This window comes from Carlito syrichta, unplaced genomic scaffold (assembly GCF_000164805.1).
Source record: "Carlito syrichta isolate Samal-C Ts95f unplaced genomic scaffold, Tarsius_syrichta-2.0.1 Scaffold314760, whole genome shotgun sequence".
NCBI lineage: Eukaryota > Metazoa > Chordata > Mammalia > Primates > Tarsiidae > Carlito > Carlito syrichta.
In genome coordinates, this window is record NW_007258856.1 from 344,250 (window position 1) to 359,659 (window position 15,410).

Here is a 15,410-nt window from a genome sequence, read left to right on the forward strand (position 1 = left end):
TGGCATGCGCTACCACGCCTGGTTGATTTTTTGATTTATTGTAGAGATGAGGTCTCGCTGCCCAGGCGGGTCTCGAACCCGCGGTCTCAGGCAATCCACTCACCTCAGCCTCCCAAAGGTGCGGGATTACAGGCTGAGCCACTGAGCCCGGCTGGTTCTTTTATTAGAGAGAGGGATTAGAAACTAAGATGTGGGTACTAGGTGTACTTATTGTTACTGAAGAATCATTTCTTTTAGGCCTTCTCAGCTGACAGAAAGTAAATACAGCTGTTCCTCGGTATCCATGGGGGATTGGTTCCAGTCTCCCTCAACCCACAAATACCAAAAAAAAAAAATGCACAGAACCTCAAGCCCCTTATATCCCATATACTTTACATTATCTCTAGATTACTTATAATACCCAACACAATGTAAATGCTATGTAAATAGTTGTTATACTATAATGTTTAGGGAATAATGACAAGAAAAAAAACTGTCCATGTTCAGTATAGACACAACCATCTAATTTATTTTTCCAAATAATTTCAATCCATGGTTGGTTGAATCCATGGATGCAGAACCCACAGCTATGGAGGACTGACAGTAAATGTATAACCCTGTATATCTTTGTATAAACAATGTATATACACAGATCTATAAATCTTTGTGTAACTGTATATATCTGTAAGTGCTAAATGTGACTTCATACTGATGTTCCAACTCTAATCCATTGCTACATGGATCATTCTAGCCTCTTCCTCTGGCTTATCTGTAAACAACCACTCAAACAGTAAGAAATATGGCTTTCATTACCCATCATCCATTTACCCAATTGTTCAATTCCAGTATCCATGTATGTTCCTATTTTGAACCCATACCTCCATAGGAAAGAACTTTATCAACTAGAGTACAGTGCTTGTGCACAGTTCCTTTTGCCTTTAGACTTACAAACTCCACTTATTTACATTTACTTACATCAACACCTTTCCTCTCGCTCCCTTCAGTGAGACTTTTTCAAACATTTGTAATACAGTTAGATTCTTCTGTTACCATCTGCATTCCATCCCAGATCACCCTCCTATATGATTTTAAAACTTTGCAGAAATTATTACATTTCACTCTTTGTGCGGGCTTTGATAAATGCAACCTCCAGAGTACTTCACGCACATTTGTAAAATCTGTACCCAACTAGATGGGACCAACCAAGTATTATTGTATCTCTATTTTGCAGAGGAAAGAACTGAAGTCTGGAGAAGTTCAATGACTTCTTTAAGGACTCATAAACTTCGGTGACATTAGAGCTGGAACCTGAGTCTGATTAAAGGGTGTGGGCTTTATTCCCACACCAATGACATGTCCAGAGGGGACTAGGGGATGAGTAAGTTTGACAAAGAAGATGATGTTTTAGATACAATGATTTTTAGCTGTTTCAGGGATTTTCTGTCCCCCAAAGCAGGCACTTAACAGTGTGGCTTGTTACACAGTCTTTCTGAAAAGGTTCAAGTCCTGATCATTTCTTCATTTCACTGCATTTAATTGTGTCACTCGCCCGTTATGCTTTCTTTGGCTATCTGTCAGACTTGGATAAAGTCCAAAAATATATAAGATTCTGCCTGGCTGGTTCCTTCCTACTTCTTAAACCTCATCTTCAACCACTTTGCCTGATGGGTTCCGCTTTGCCTGGTCCCTCTGGTCTTCTTAATGTCCTTGAATGCATTAAACACCTTCCTGTTTCAGGGCTTTTGTACAGGCTGTTCCCTCTGCCTGGATGTCTCCCTCTTCCCCTTCTTTGCCCAGCTGCTTCTATGCATCCTTCAGATCTCAGTTCAAATGTCACTTTTAAAAAGTCTTAGTTTTCTAATCTGCAAAATGGGGATGCTATTAGTACTTACCTAATAAGATTGCTAAAAGGTTTAAGTGAATGATATAATGAGATAAAACTAGTGCCTGAACATAGTAACTCCATAGGAAGTTAGCTGTTGTTATAGTATCATAATAATATTTTAGTACTTTTAAGGTTTTTATTGTTGTTTTGACTGTTTTTACATTACTATTATCATCTTCTAGGGTGGCCTTTCTTATCTCTGCAGATTAAGTCTCCTTCCTTCATATGCTTTCCTAGCACTCTACACCTGTTTGAAGTACTGATCACAATTTTGATTGAATCATCCACTTTGTAATTACTTATTTAGTGTCTGTGCCCCACACAAATATGTAATCTCCATGAGGACAGGGACTATATTTGTTTTGTTTATCACTGTGTCCATATAAAGCCTGGTACAGTGTGTCTTACACATAGTAGGTGATCAGGAATTGTTCAAATGATTGTATGAATGTTTTCCTGTAAAAGAAAAGTATGAATGGGGTCCATGTGTACTACCCATTTCAGAGATGGAGAACCTGAGGCCCAGAGATTATCAGCTCATTTCCTGCCTGCCTGTCATGTGAAAAGAGCTATATAAACATGCATTAAAGGATGAAACTCAAGCTCTGAGTTGTGATGAGGTTGGGGGGAGGCAGTGTTTTCAAGGCTGGTCTCTGAGTCATCTGGATCCCGTCTCTTCTCTGTGTCTTTAGACAACCTGAGAGTTGACTGTCATTTTTATTAGTGTTATCCCAGCTCTGCTGTTAGCCTTCTTCAATCTGAGCTTCTGACTGCTTATTCTCTAGATGAGGGCATTTGGTTAGATGACCCCTGATATCCTTCCGGGCTCTGTCATTCTGAGGCGCCTGCCCCTCAAACTGGGCTGGCGTTCCTGTCCCTGGAAGGCTCTGTCGGAGACAGCAGAACAGACAAACCAACTTTGCCCCATCGGCCTTTCTCTTTCTCCAGAACCAGGATGGAGCCTGTGTCCAGTCGGTGTCAGTGATTCTGCACCAGGATCCTCGGAGGCAGGTTACCCTGACCCAGGCAGGGGATATCCTTCTGTCTGACCAGTACAAGATCACCCCACCCTACACAGACGGTATGGCTTGGGATGAACAAGAAAGCTGGTTGGGAGCTGGTTGTTCAGCTCTTATGGCCAAAAGCACTGCTGCACTGGCAAGAACTCATGTTCTATTACAGGGTGGGTCAGGCTAGGGGAGCTTTCCTTGGGTTGAGGCATGTAGACTAAAATGTGTCTTTGTCCCCACCCCAGCATGACAGTGGGCTTCATAGCAGTATGATGGCTTCTCCTAACACTAGCATATGCATGGAATCATTTCCCATCCTGAGTCTCAGAATTTGTTTATTCATTACTTGTTAAAATGTCTGATTCCACAGGGGACTTACGGGCAGCTTGTAGGAAACACATCTAACAGAAATAGCAAAACTATTAATAAAGTTTTGCTAGCACCAGATAAATAAAGTAAAATAAAGTAAGAAAGAAAAACAAAACAACAACAAAATAGGGACTCAAGATGGAAATGCTTTGGGTATAAGAAGGCTACAGAAATGCAAGCCCTAAGGGCTTAGCATTTGTTACAGTTGAATATAAAATTTAAATTTCAATATGAATAGATCACATATTCATGTGGGACACAGACACTAAATAAGTAATTATAAAGTTGATGATTCAATCATAGTTGTGACCAGTGTTGCAAACAGGCGTAGAGTGCTAGGAAAGCATATGAAGGAATGAGACTTAGAGTCTGCAGAGCTGGGAAAGGCCACCCTAGGAAATGATAAGAGTAATGTAAAAATAATCAAAACAATAATAAATACCGTTGTAGTACAACAATATTATTATGATACTATAACAACTAACTTTATATGGAGTTACTATGTTCACGCATATATATATCTTCACTTGATCCTTATAGCAATCTTATTAGGTAAGCACTACTAGCATCCCCATTTTGCAGAGTAGAAAACTAAGATTTTTTTTAAATGGCATTTGAGCTGAGGTCTGAAGGATGCATAGAAGCAGCTGGTTGAATCTAAAACTGTATCGTGAGCTTCCACAATACAACTGTACTGAGTCCATCGTGCAGAGAATGGGGGGTTCAGCATGGGAACTCCAGTTCCCTAGTGAGACCAGAGCTATCACTGGCATTTGATGCCAAAGGAAGTTTCCCAGCCCAGGCGTGGCTAGTCATCCCTGGGGGCCGAGTCATCACTGAGCAGAACCAGCCCAGAGCGGGCAGGGCTTCACGGCCAGCGTGCGATGGGCGCGGGCCAGGCAGGTGGCGGCGGTGGCTGGGGGTGCACCGGTCGGACTCCCCGACTCCTCTTCGGTTCTGTGCGCAGACGCCTTCGAGATCCGCAGGCTGTCCTCCGTGTTCCTGCGGGTGAGGACCAACGTGGGCGTGAGGGTGCTCTACGACCGCGAGGGGCTGCGGCTCTACCTGCAGGTGGACCAGCGCTGGGTGGAGGACACCGTGGGCCTCTGCGGCACCTTCAACGGCAACACGCAGGACGACTTCTTGTACGTGCCCCGCCCCGGAATCGGAAGGGCTGGGTTCACGGGCGCTGCCTCTCGTGTCTCCCTTTCTCCGTGCTCGACGTGCACCCTTAATTGCTAATTTATCCATATTTACATTCAAGTCTGCATCTTTTAAGTGGTTCGTGGTCCTTTGTGTGCAGGAGGGCCAACTGAGGAGCTTGTTCAAATGCTGACTCTTGGGCCCGCTCCTCGAGAATCTGATCTAGGGTGAGGCCTAGGAATCTCATTTTTGATAAGCATCATTGTGATTCTAGGACAGCAGGTCCATGAACCACACCTGGAGAAATGCTGTTTTATATCGAGGCCTTAAAACTGGGGCCCTCAGGCTGGGTTTGATTCAACTCGTGGTTGTGTTTGTTTTAATTGACTGAACACCTTTAGCAGAGCGTAAGCCCCCGGTGAGCCAAGGACACCAACTTTGCCACTGCCTATCCCACCAGGCCAGTCTAACCTATATAGCTGTCCTACCTGGTGCTTGAAGGCGTCTGAGTTTGCACCCCATGACCGTCCTGTATTTGGAGAAAGGCTGTTTTCCAAGAGCTGACAGCACGTTGGGCAGGACAAAGGATTGGTCTTGAAACCTGGAGGTTCTAGCCAGTCCTCCAAGTTGCATGCACTGGGAAATAAGAAAAGAAAAATGGGAAGCATTCTTTAGCCAGAAACGAGAATTCAGATCTGTTGTGAAAAATGAGAACAAGAAAAAACTGAGCACTTCTCAATGCATGCACATTTGCAAATATAGCATTCTATACTGCTTTGCCTGGTGGGGCTGGTGGGAGGACAGCTGGCCAAATGGTAGGGTCAGACCTTGGCTTGGTGTGTGGGCTGCTTGCTGCTCTCCTAGATGTGAACTCTGGATGGGAATATTGCTCTTTGTAATATGAGTGCGCTCCCTGCCCTGGAGCAATCATGTAGGCCTAGTAGATGCCAGGTAGACCTTCCCCACCGAAGAAACTACAACCACCCCCTACACCTACACCTGGTTTGGTGACTCTTGGCAACTGGTGATGTCTGGGAAGCATGCTGTCTCCCTTCCTCCCTTACTGCCCCTTGTGTGAGCATTTCCTACCTAGAAAGCCAAAGGGACAGTCAAGGAGTTTTCAGGAACTGTCCATGGAGAAGGGAGAAGGGAGAAAGTCTTAATCCTGTAACGTCTGTTACTTTTCATGATGTCCCTGTTTCTCTTTTCCACATGAAGAGCTGGATGTGGGAGGTGAAGGTGGGCAGTATGTGGTCCTAGCCCATTTTGAGCCCTTTTGGGCCTGTTAAACATGCTGTGTGTGTGTGTGCACGCGCACGTGTGCACTCGTGTACACATCCATCATTGTATGTATTTTAATGTGGCTGTGTGGACTGCCTTGGCTATATGCATGACATAAACATGTGCTGTGTATATGTTTGTGTGTTAAGGGTGTGTGCAGATGGTGCATAGGGGGCTCTACATGTTATACATTTGGGTGAGTACACGTGTACCTTTGGGTGTGTGCTCATGCTTAGTCTATGACTGTGTGTATATGAGCCAGTGGGTACGTACCTGGGTGCATGCCTAATTGCGCCTCCGGGTTCACACGTGGGTAAGTTTGTGACTATGACTGTGCCGTGACTGCAGGTCCCCAGTGGGTGTGCCTGAGAGCACCCCGCAACTCTTTGGCAATTCTTGGAAAACACTGTCTGCCTGCTCCCCACTGGTCCCTGGCTCCCCACTGGACCCCTGTGATGTGCACCTGCAAGCTGGTGAGATGTGGGAGGGTATAGGGAAGTAGGGGAGGAACTGCTTTGAGAGAGATGAGAAGGAAATCCTGGACATGAGGATGCTGATCACATCGTTAGGAGTGTTAAGAAAGGGAGGAGCTGCAGGGAGGGGGCAGGAGGGGCAGCGAAGGCTGGGCAGGCAGGCAGCTTCATGTCTCACTGCTGTGAGTACACACGCCTTTTTGCCAGCTCCCCCGTCTCAGGGCAAAATTCCAAGTCCTCCCTGGCCCTACCTTCTGTCTATCTCCCTCTCTCACTTCTTCCTTCTGCTGCCCTCCACTCTGCCCCAGTTACACTGGCCTCCCTGGTGCTCCTCCTGCACCACCAGGACCGCTATCCTCTGCAGGCCTCTGTGCTTGCGACCGCCTCTCCTGATCTCTTCCCTCAGACAGCTGCATGCCTCCCTCTCTTACTTCTAGATGTTTGCTCAAACGTCACTGCACACTGAGGCCTTCCTAACCACCCGAGTCTAAACTGCAACTGCCCCTCCTGTCCTGCCTCACACTCCCCATCCTCCTTCCTCAGATTTTCCTCCTTGGAGACTTCATTTTTTAATTTACTGTATACATTTTTAGCAACTGCCTCTTCTGGTCAGAATGGAAGCTCCCTGAAGGCAGAGATTTTTATCGGTTTTGTTCACCCCTGGCACGAGTCAGAATGCACTGTGTGAATGCATGAACACACACACACACGCTCATGCACACACAACAGACCCACACACTCCTCTGAGCCACAGAAAGGGAGGGAGAGGCTGAGCCCCGGGCACCAGGCAGACCCACCCCTGACCGCCTGGCCCTGCTCTTCCTGCTCCAGCCTCCTACGCAGTGCAGGCCTGCAGTGTGCTCATGGAGGAACTGTTTGCGCGCTGCTCCACATTCCTGAGTCCTGTGCCCTACTTCGAGCAGTGCCGCAGGGACGCGTGCCGCTGCGGGCAGCCTTGCCTGTGTGCCACGCTGGCCCACTATGCCCGCCTGTGCCGGCGTCATGGGCTCCCCATCGACTTCCGCGCCCGCCTGCCAGCTTGTGGTGAGTGCCCCACCCTTGGGAACCCACGTGAGGGTGGGCTGGGGGAGCCTGAACTCCAGGCCCGAGTGTCTAAACTCTTCAGTGGGGCATCTCTTCCTCCCCCTACTCCCGTCTCCTCCAGCCTGACTATCCCCCATCCCCCCAGCCTTCTTGTTTTCCCGTGCTCTTCATCTCTGCCAATGGTCTCCACCCCCTTGTCACCCAGACCTGACACCCGGGACTGCTTCTCTCACCCTCATGTCCAATCCATCTCCAATTCCTGTCTTAGAGAATCCTAAATGCACCCACTTCCTGCCACCTCCCCCACCCAAGTGGGAGCCACCTTTTGTGGCAGCCATAATGAGATTTCTCAAGATCACTGGCTCGGTTGCCCTCAGGGTTGAATGTACGTGTGGCTTAATGGGCATGAGCTACCCCTACCCACCCTCCTCCACCCTGGTCTACACTCCTTTTCATGTCCTAGTCACCTCTGTGACCTCACCTCCAGCACATGGCCTGACTTGTAGTAAGCTTTTAGCAGATGTTTCTTGAAGAAATGAAAAAGGCACAGTGCAGGGAGTCAGGAGACCTGAGTTCTATACCAGCCCTGCAGGTAACTTGCTGTGTGTCTGCCCCTCTCTGAACCAAAGTCTCCCTCCCCATAGATGATTGGACAGGACCTGGCTGCACATTAGAATCATCATGGGAACTTTTAAAAAATGCTAGCACCCAGGCCCCATTCAGTATCACTATAGCTGGCAGGGGAACCCCGGCATCAGTATTTTTAAAAGTTCCCAAAAGCCTGGATTGAGAACAACTGAGTTGACAGTCTTAGTGAGTCCACTGGCTCTGAGAGAGTGTGGGAGACCCCTGGGAGGGTAAGATGGGATGGTGGCCAGATAAGGAGAGGGCAGCCCTGAGTCCTGGGACAGGAGGCTGCCAGAGAGAGCCCAGGTGATGTTTATAGCCCATGTGTGTTACAGTCACAGAGGTGAGGGGATGGAAATATCTATGTGTGAGTTATGGGGTGGGTGCAGGGTCATAAAAGGTTGGCAACCTCCGCCCTTTGCCCAATTCATTACTAAGAGAAATACCTTTGGGGGAGAAGGACACACTGATGGTTTTCCTGGCTGAACTTGGTAGATGGACCCCTTGCTGGGTTGCTCATTCCAGTGAGTAAGAGGCAAGGGGACTCGAGTCAGACCTGGACTCCAGTCCCAACTCTGACCTTGACTGGCTGTGTAACCTTGAGCAATTGTCTTAACTTCTCTGGGGCTCTGTGCTCCTCATCAGGATGACAGCTCACCCCCCACACAGTTGGGGGGTGAGGGAGACAAAACATGGCTCACTTTCCCACTGCAGCACTGTCCTGTGAGGCCACCAAGGAGTACAGCCCCTGCGTGGCCCCATGTGGACAAACCTGCCAGGATCTGGCCAGCCCTGAGGTCTGTGGGGTTGATGGTGGCAGCGACCTCAGCAGGGATGAGTGTGTGGAGGGCTGTGCCTGCCCAGCAGACACCTATCTGGACACCCAGGCCGACTTCTGTGTCCCCAGGTAAGTGGGCCAGCTTGACCTCAGTTGAGTAGAGAGGTGAGACCGGGACTCTCCAGGACACCTGAGACTGGGGAACCTGGCAGGGCCTCTGGTATCTCTATTCATGTTGCAGGCTGGGCCTTGGTGGGGAAGGTAGGTGGGCTCCTTCCTTGGTGTCTCCCACCTGGTCCTCTCCTCAGAGGGCTCCCTCCTCAGGCCTTCCCTCCCAGGTCTCTCCTCAGCTCAGGCTCCTCTTCAGGTCACTCCAGCCACCTTCCCACAAGACAGAACAGCCCACAGGGTCCAGAGGGCCTCTCTCTCCTTCACCTGCCCTCTCTTTCCACAAATCTCCACTGCCTTCCTAGGATGGCCCAGGCATTTTCAGGCTCCGGGAATTCAGCCACAAAGCAATCTTGCCCTCATGGAGCTTACATTCTAGGGATCCAAGACAGATAATAAATAACAGACGTGCAATAAACTGGGTAGCAAGCAGGAAGTTCTGCCATGGGTATGTTGTGTGAGGCCCATGGTGGAAAGGCCTCTCTGCCGGGGCACGTCTAAGCAGAGACCTGAGGGAGGTGAGGAAAGAGAGCTCTAGGCCGAGGGGACACTTGAGCCTGAATGGAGGAGGAGTTCTCAGTGGAGGGCAGAGTGGGAGGAGGAGACCCTACACAATCCTCGGGCAACTGGCAAGGCCCTTGGTCTCCTCTAGACCTCTGTTTCTCCATCCATAAAATTACATACTTTCCACTGGTGATTTTCAAGTGGTAGGAGCTGGAGAAAGGTCCCTGGAAGGGGTCCCTTGGAGGCCTTTTCAAGCTACAGAATATTCCCTTGAGGTCCAGACGTGCAGCGATTCCCTCACTCACCTTGACGCTGATTACTGGCATCAGAGAGGGGTCCATGAGGGTTAGTAGGTTGAGGGAGCAGATTGTGCAGCTGCCCTGGATTGGAGTTCAGACGTCCTGTCATGGCTCATGGTTTTACTCCAGGACCTGCCCATACCTGGAACTGGCAGGTCCTATGGGAATTGTGTGAGGAGGACACAGACGGCCTATAAAGAAGATGTGGATGGCAGCATAGGAATCCTCACCTTACAGAATCCCGTGTGGCCTAGCCAGTGGCCCTGTGTCAGTGCATTTAGCAGCCAGGACCGCATGCGTACTGACCAACTGGAATAGGTCCTGGATGTGAATGACCAGTGCAGCTGTGTCAGGATGAAACACCAGCTGAATACCTGCCCTGTCCCTGACAGGGCATGGGCTCAGGCGGCCATGGACTTATTCTTACCGCCTCTCCCTTCCTCAGGTCTAACGAGGCTGGCTTTGGGAGTGTATGGAGACTGCCCCCACGGCCTGAGTTGGCTTGACAGCTCTTATTACCACCCGGCTCATTACACATCTGTCATTTGTTTATTATGTGCCTTGGCCCCCTAGAATATGAGCTCCATGAAGGCAGGATTGCTTTATTGCTGAATTCCTGGAGCCTGAAAATGCCCAGAACATCCTAGGAGGGCAGTGAATATTTGTGGAAAGAAAGGGCAGATGAGGCTGCTCTGTGTAAGCTTAAGGGATGTCCTCAGTTCTGGGACCCAGCCCTTACCTCTGTCCCTGGTGCTGGTCCAACTCTCCCACTCCCTGGAGATGTGTCACATGTCACAGGAGATGCCATTACTTCTCTGTGTCCTTACATCTCTGGCTGACTGATGGTGGGGTCCCTGTCCTTGGCAGTCCCTGCCCAGCTCCTGAACCTACCTACCTGTCTCCATTCCTGATTTTTATAGGAACCAGTGCTCCTGCCACTTCCAAGGAGTGGACTATCCCCCTGGAGACAGTGACATCCCATCCCTGGGCCACTGGTGAGCTCCCTGGGTGGCAGCCTTGTTGTCTTCTCTTGAAATGGAGCAGCTGACTGGAGACAATGTGGTCGAGCAGAACTTTCCACGCAGCAACCCCCTCTGCACGGAGTGGGGAGCAGTGAGGATGTCTGCCTGAACCCTGCGGTGACCCGAGCACAGTGATGCGGGTGTCTGGGTCCTGCAGTGACAGGTCGGCTAACCCCAGGATGCCCCTCTCTCTGCAGCCACTGCAAAGATGGAGTCATGAACTGTGACAGCAGAGCTCCAGGTAAGGGCAGCTGGGAGGGTGGGGCCCTCCTGGGGCGCCCACTGGTGGCAGGTATGGAAAAGCACGTGGGGAGTGCTCTGATCAGGAGGGGAGAGCCTGCCCCAGGTTTTTCCCTACATAGACCTTCTACACCACTTACCCTCTTAGCAAAGGTCCACCTTGGGAGTGGCACCCTGAAAACCTGTCCCAACCTCAGCCCCACCCTCGTGACTGGCCCTCCTTTTTCAAGAGAAGAGGCCGACACTTCATCTCCTTCGGGGCAACCACCTGGGGTATCTGGACAGTTTCTTGACCACCCTTGGGTTCTGATTTCCTTCGTCTGAGCTGTCACGTACCTACCTGGGCTGGTTCTGCCCAGCCCGGTGCTGGACGTGGGGTCACAAAGATGGAGAGGACAGCCTGAGCCTTTGAGACTCCCAGGCAATGGATGTGGGGGTGGGGAAGAATGGTGGCGGGTCAGCCTGTGAGGGGCTGGGAGAGGGGTAGAGCGTGGGGGCTGGAGCATTCAGGGAGGGCCTCCGGGAGGAGAAGCCTGCCAGAGATGGGGATCAGCACAGATGGGATTGGAGAATAATCATGTGGCAGGGGGTTAAGAGCAGGGCCTCCAGAGTCAGGTGGCCTAGATTCATTCTGCCCGGCACTCACTAGCTGTGCAGTCCTGGAGAATTCACTTCTCCTCACTGAGCCTTCAGTTCTCTTGTATATAACCTAGTTCCCACAGCCTCCTGTGTTTTGTGTATATCCCTGCAAGTGGTTTTCTTCTGGTCTCTTCTGGCTTCAACTCTCTGGCTCTTTGGGACTTCCATCTCACTCCTGAGGCTGTTCCTTCCTCTCTGCTCCATCCCAGTCAGATGTGGACTTCAGCATCCTTCTACTGATTTCCCTAAAAAGCGTTGCTCACACAAAGGATGAATGTGTGGTGGACTTGACCGAAGACTCAGGAGTCATGTCACAAATATATATGTAACAGGAAACTGTTGTGGAGAGTCCCTGGCCACCCTGCCATGCTGCTTGGCTGTCCTCCTTCTGGCCTCTTTCCTGCTCCCTCGGGGGTACTTCCTCTCACTTTATGATGCCTTTGGAGAGCAAAAGTGGCCTCACTCCATTTTATGGGAAAATAGTGGGTAATAATGTCTCATGGAGTTGTTGCAGGGTTAATAAGGTAATGCAGGAGCGTGGCAGTGACCCTGTGCATAACAGCACGCATCCCCCCCGCCGCCACGTGACATGCATCTGGGAGCCCAAGCAGATCTGAGGAGCAACCAGGGTATGGGGAGACACCAAGCCCACCTCCCTACATCTTCCAATTGCTGCCCCTGCAGCTGGGAGCCCACCCAGGTCCCAGAACTCTAACATCACTCTCTTCCCTTCTAGCTGTTGCCTGCCCAGCGGGCCAGGTCTTTGTGAACTGCAGTGACCCGCACATGGACCCCGAGCTGAGCAGGGAGAGGACATGTGAGCAGCAGCTGCTGAACCTGAGCGTGCCAGCCCGCGGGCCCTGCCTCTCAGGCTGCGCCTGTCCCCAGGGGTATGTCCTCATGGTCTTTCACTCCTGAAGGCTGGTGGAACCGAGGGCCACAGGGGAAACTTGCCATAGCCTTGCAGAGAGGCCCTAGCCCAGGGCTGGCCAGCGGTGGCCATCATGGGCAGCAAGGAGTCTGGAAAGAGCAGGAGCTTGGAGATCCAACCTGGAATGTGGCCTTGGGTGGAGAAAGGCCTTATCTCGCTGAGGCTCGGTTCTTCATCTGTAAAATGGGAAGAATAACAACATCTATCAGCTTCACCACCTTCACAGGTTGCTATGAGGATTCAGTGAGGCCCATGAAGGGAATTACTGAGTAGGGCATCTGGCAGACTCCAGTGGTCCCATGGGTTGAAAACCAAGAGAGAGAATACCCAGGTTTCAGCTCTCAACCTTATGCCCTGCCCAGTTCTGACCAGAGCTCTCAGGTATAGGGCTGGCATCCTATAACACTCAAAAAAGAAATTCCTACTTCCCAGAGTGAAAAACCGTCTCTTTCCCGGGTCCTTGAAACGCTGCCATTAAAGCTGCGTGAGAGTTGCAAGAGTCGAGTTTATGATGTGCCTTGTGTGTGCTCTGTGCCCTGAGGTGGCTGAAGGCCTGGCACTGCCCGTTCTCAGTCCCAGGTCTGGTATGAGGAGACAGTCAGGTACCTCACCCCATGACTTGGCAGCACTGGACTCTGCCCTCCAGCCTACTTAGAGATTAGTGGTCAGCTGTGAGTCCTGGCTCAGACCTGGCAGTCAAGGAAAATGAGGTGGGATTAGGGCTTCTAGAGTGGGAAGGGAGGAGAGAGCCTGTCACAGCTTTACTGTTTATAAGATACTTTGATGTTATTACCTCCTTCAATCTCAGAGCAGCCATGGGGGAAAAGAGAGAAGGCTCATTCTTTCCTTTTGCTGATAAAGAAACTGAGACCAGGGCTGGGTGGAGGGAAGTGGTCTGCCCAAGGAATAATGACTCAAACCCAAGTCTTCTTACTCCAAGCCCTGCCCTGGCCCAGAGCATGCTGACTCCGTGAAGTCTGGGGTCTTGTCCCCTACACAGAGATCATAATGTGAGTTATGCGCCTACCCTTTCCCATGCAAGGGCATCCACAAGAGAACTGCCCAGGATCCTTGGTCTGCCTGCCTGCTGCCAACCAGACCCCAGAGGACTGGTGAGGAGTGTCTGTCATTGAAGCCTCTTGTGTAAACAGCCTGCCTCTCAGCCTGCATTCGGGACCCAAGGGTTACTCACTGCTGCATGTGGTGGCAAGGCCACAGAGGCCCAGTGGAATGGATGCTGGACTGGAGGCTGGGAGAACTGGGCCCCAGGCTCAGTTTTGGCAATGATGTCGTATGCTGTGTCAAAGGCCCACTAGTAGCTTGCCCCAGTTCCACAGGCCTCGTCAGCGAAATTATTATGGTCTCCATTTATAAGGAAGGGCAGGCATTTTGTATCATCCTCTTGCCGGGACAGGGCTCCCAAAGATGTCTGAGTACCATCCTTAACAACCCCTGTGGCCGCCATGCCCCTCTCCACAGTGTCTCCAGGAATTTCTGGATGCTGTGTATCTTTCCAAAGAACTCTGTGGGAGTCCAGGGCTGTCTGTGCCCTTGCACATTTCTTTGCCTCTGGCTGCTGAGCCAGTGGCCCTGGGGCCACTAGGCAGTGAGGCACAGTGGTTACGAGCACAGATCTGGAGTTAGGCTTGAATCCTTGTTCTGCCACTTCCTGGGTGAGTTAGTTAACTTCCCTGAGTCTCAATTCCCTCACCTGTAAAATGACACAGAGTTAACATTCTATATGAGCAGACAGCACTGTCTTTCCACATCTGGATCCCATGCATTTATAAATGAATTTTCTGAGGGGTCCCTGGAAGGAGAGGTGCCTAATAAGGCAAGGAGAGGGTACTCTGCAAGTCGAGGGCACCTTGAGGGCAGAGACCAAAGCCTTGGGTCTTTGTGTGTTCTTTCGTGTGGTGGGCACACTGTAGGTGTTCAGGATGCAAGCAGGTCGGCTAAGGGCCGGCAGGGAGCAAGGAAGTTGGGCAGCAGGGAAGTGACTAGAGACAGGGCTTGGTGCTGAAGGTGGAGGGCAGTGAGCCAGCCCCTTGCTGGTGTCTGAGGCAATTATGGTGAAAGAAGGAACAAGAGACTGATATTTACTGTGTATCTACTAGGTGTTAGGCAGCATGCCCAGGCCTATAATTAAGTTATTGTAATGACCTTGGGACAAAGGTGTCATTATTCCCGTTTTACCCGTAAAACAACTAAAGGCTTAAAAAGGTTCAGGTAAAACACATAATGGATAAGCACACGCTTTTTTTTCCTGCTTCCTCCCACAACCACAATGAAATGATAATGGAATAAAAAGATGTAAATCCCCGGGGACAAAGAGAAAGGAGTGGCAACGACAGTGGCCTGAGATAGGTCAATAGTTTTTGGGGAAGGAACAAGGGTGGATGTACAGGCTGACCTTGCACAGCAGGGGGAAGGCCAGGGAGAAACAAATCACAACCACGTGGAAAAATAGTTTGTTTCTTGTACAAACATGAATCTCCCCTAAGGGCCCAGCAATTCCACCCTGAAGTGTTCATCCAAGAGAAATACATAGCAGCCTCATTCAAAGTAACCCCAAACTGGAAACAATCTAAATATCCACCAGCATTTGTGTGAGTTAATAAATAACGGTATATTCATACCATGGAATACTACTGGGCAGTAAGAAGGAACAAACTGCTGATTAATGCAACACTGTGGATCAACCTCAAAATATATGCTAAGGAAAGATGCCAGGCACAAAAGGGTACTGTGTGATTCTATTTACATGAAGTTTTAGAACAGGCAGAACCTCTCTACGCAGAAATGAAACAGAACAACGGTGGTTGTTTGGCGGGTGGGGGTGGGGGGAGGAGCAGAATTGCTTGGAAAAAGGCACAGGCAAAATAGGAAACTATTTTCCAATGTGGTTGTACAATTTTGCACTCTCAGTGTATGTATTGTCAGTGTATACTTCTTTAACACGTGGTGTTTTCAAGTCTTTCGTTTTTGTAATTTTAGTGACTACATAGTCCTATCTAA

The 15,410-nt window shown here is 50.0% G+C and overlaps 1 protein-coding gene across 1 annotated transcript in view; it reads left to right on the forward strand.

Moving 5' to 3' along the window:
- Window positions 1–15,410, forward strand: part of OTOG (otogelin) — an 89,264-nt gene that overhangs the window by 18,393 nt on the left and 55,461 nt on the right. Inside the window, exons 16-23 of the mRNA XM_021719486.1 lie at window positions 2,813–2,945; window positions 4,211–4,388; window positions 6,016–6,140; window positions 6,972–7,184; window positions 8,526–8,718; window positions 10,481–10,555; window positions 10,780–10,823; window positions 12,198–12,351. Of these exons, the coding sequence (XP_021575161.1) occupies window positions 2,813–2,945; window positions 4,211–4,388; window positions 6,016–6,140; window positions 6,972–7,184; window positions 8,526–8,718; window positions 10,481–10,555; window positions 10,780–10,823; window positions 12,198–12,351 (1,115 nt within the window). The remainder of the gene's footprint in view (window positions 1–2,812; window positions 2,946–4,210; window positions 4,389–6,015; window positions 6,141–6,971; window positions 7,185–8,525; window positions 8,719–10,480; window positions 10,556–10,779; window positions 10,824–12,197; window positions 12,352–15,410) is intronic.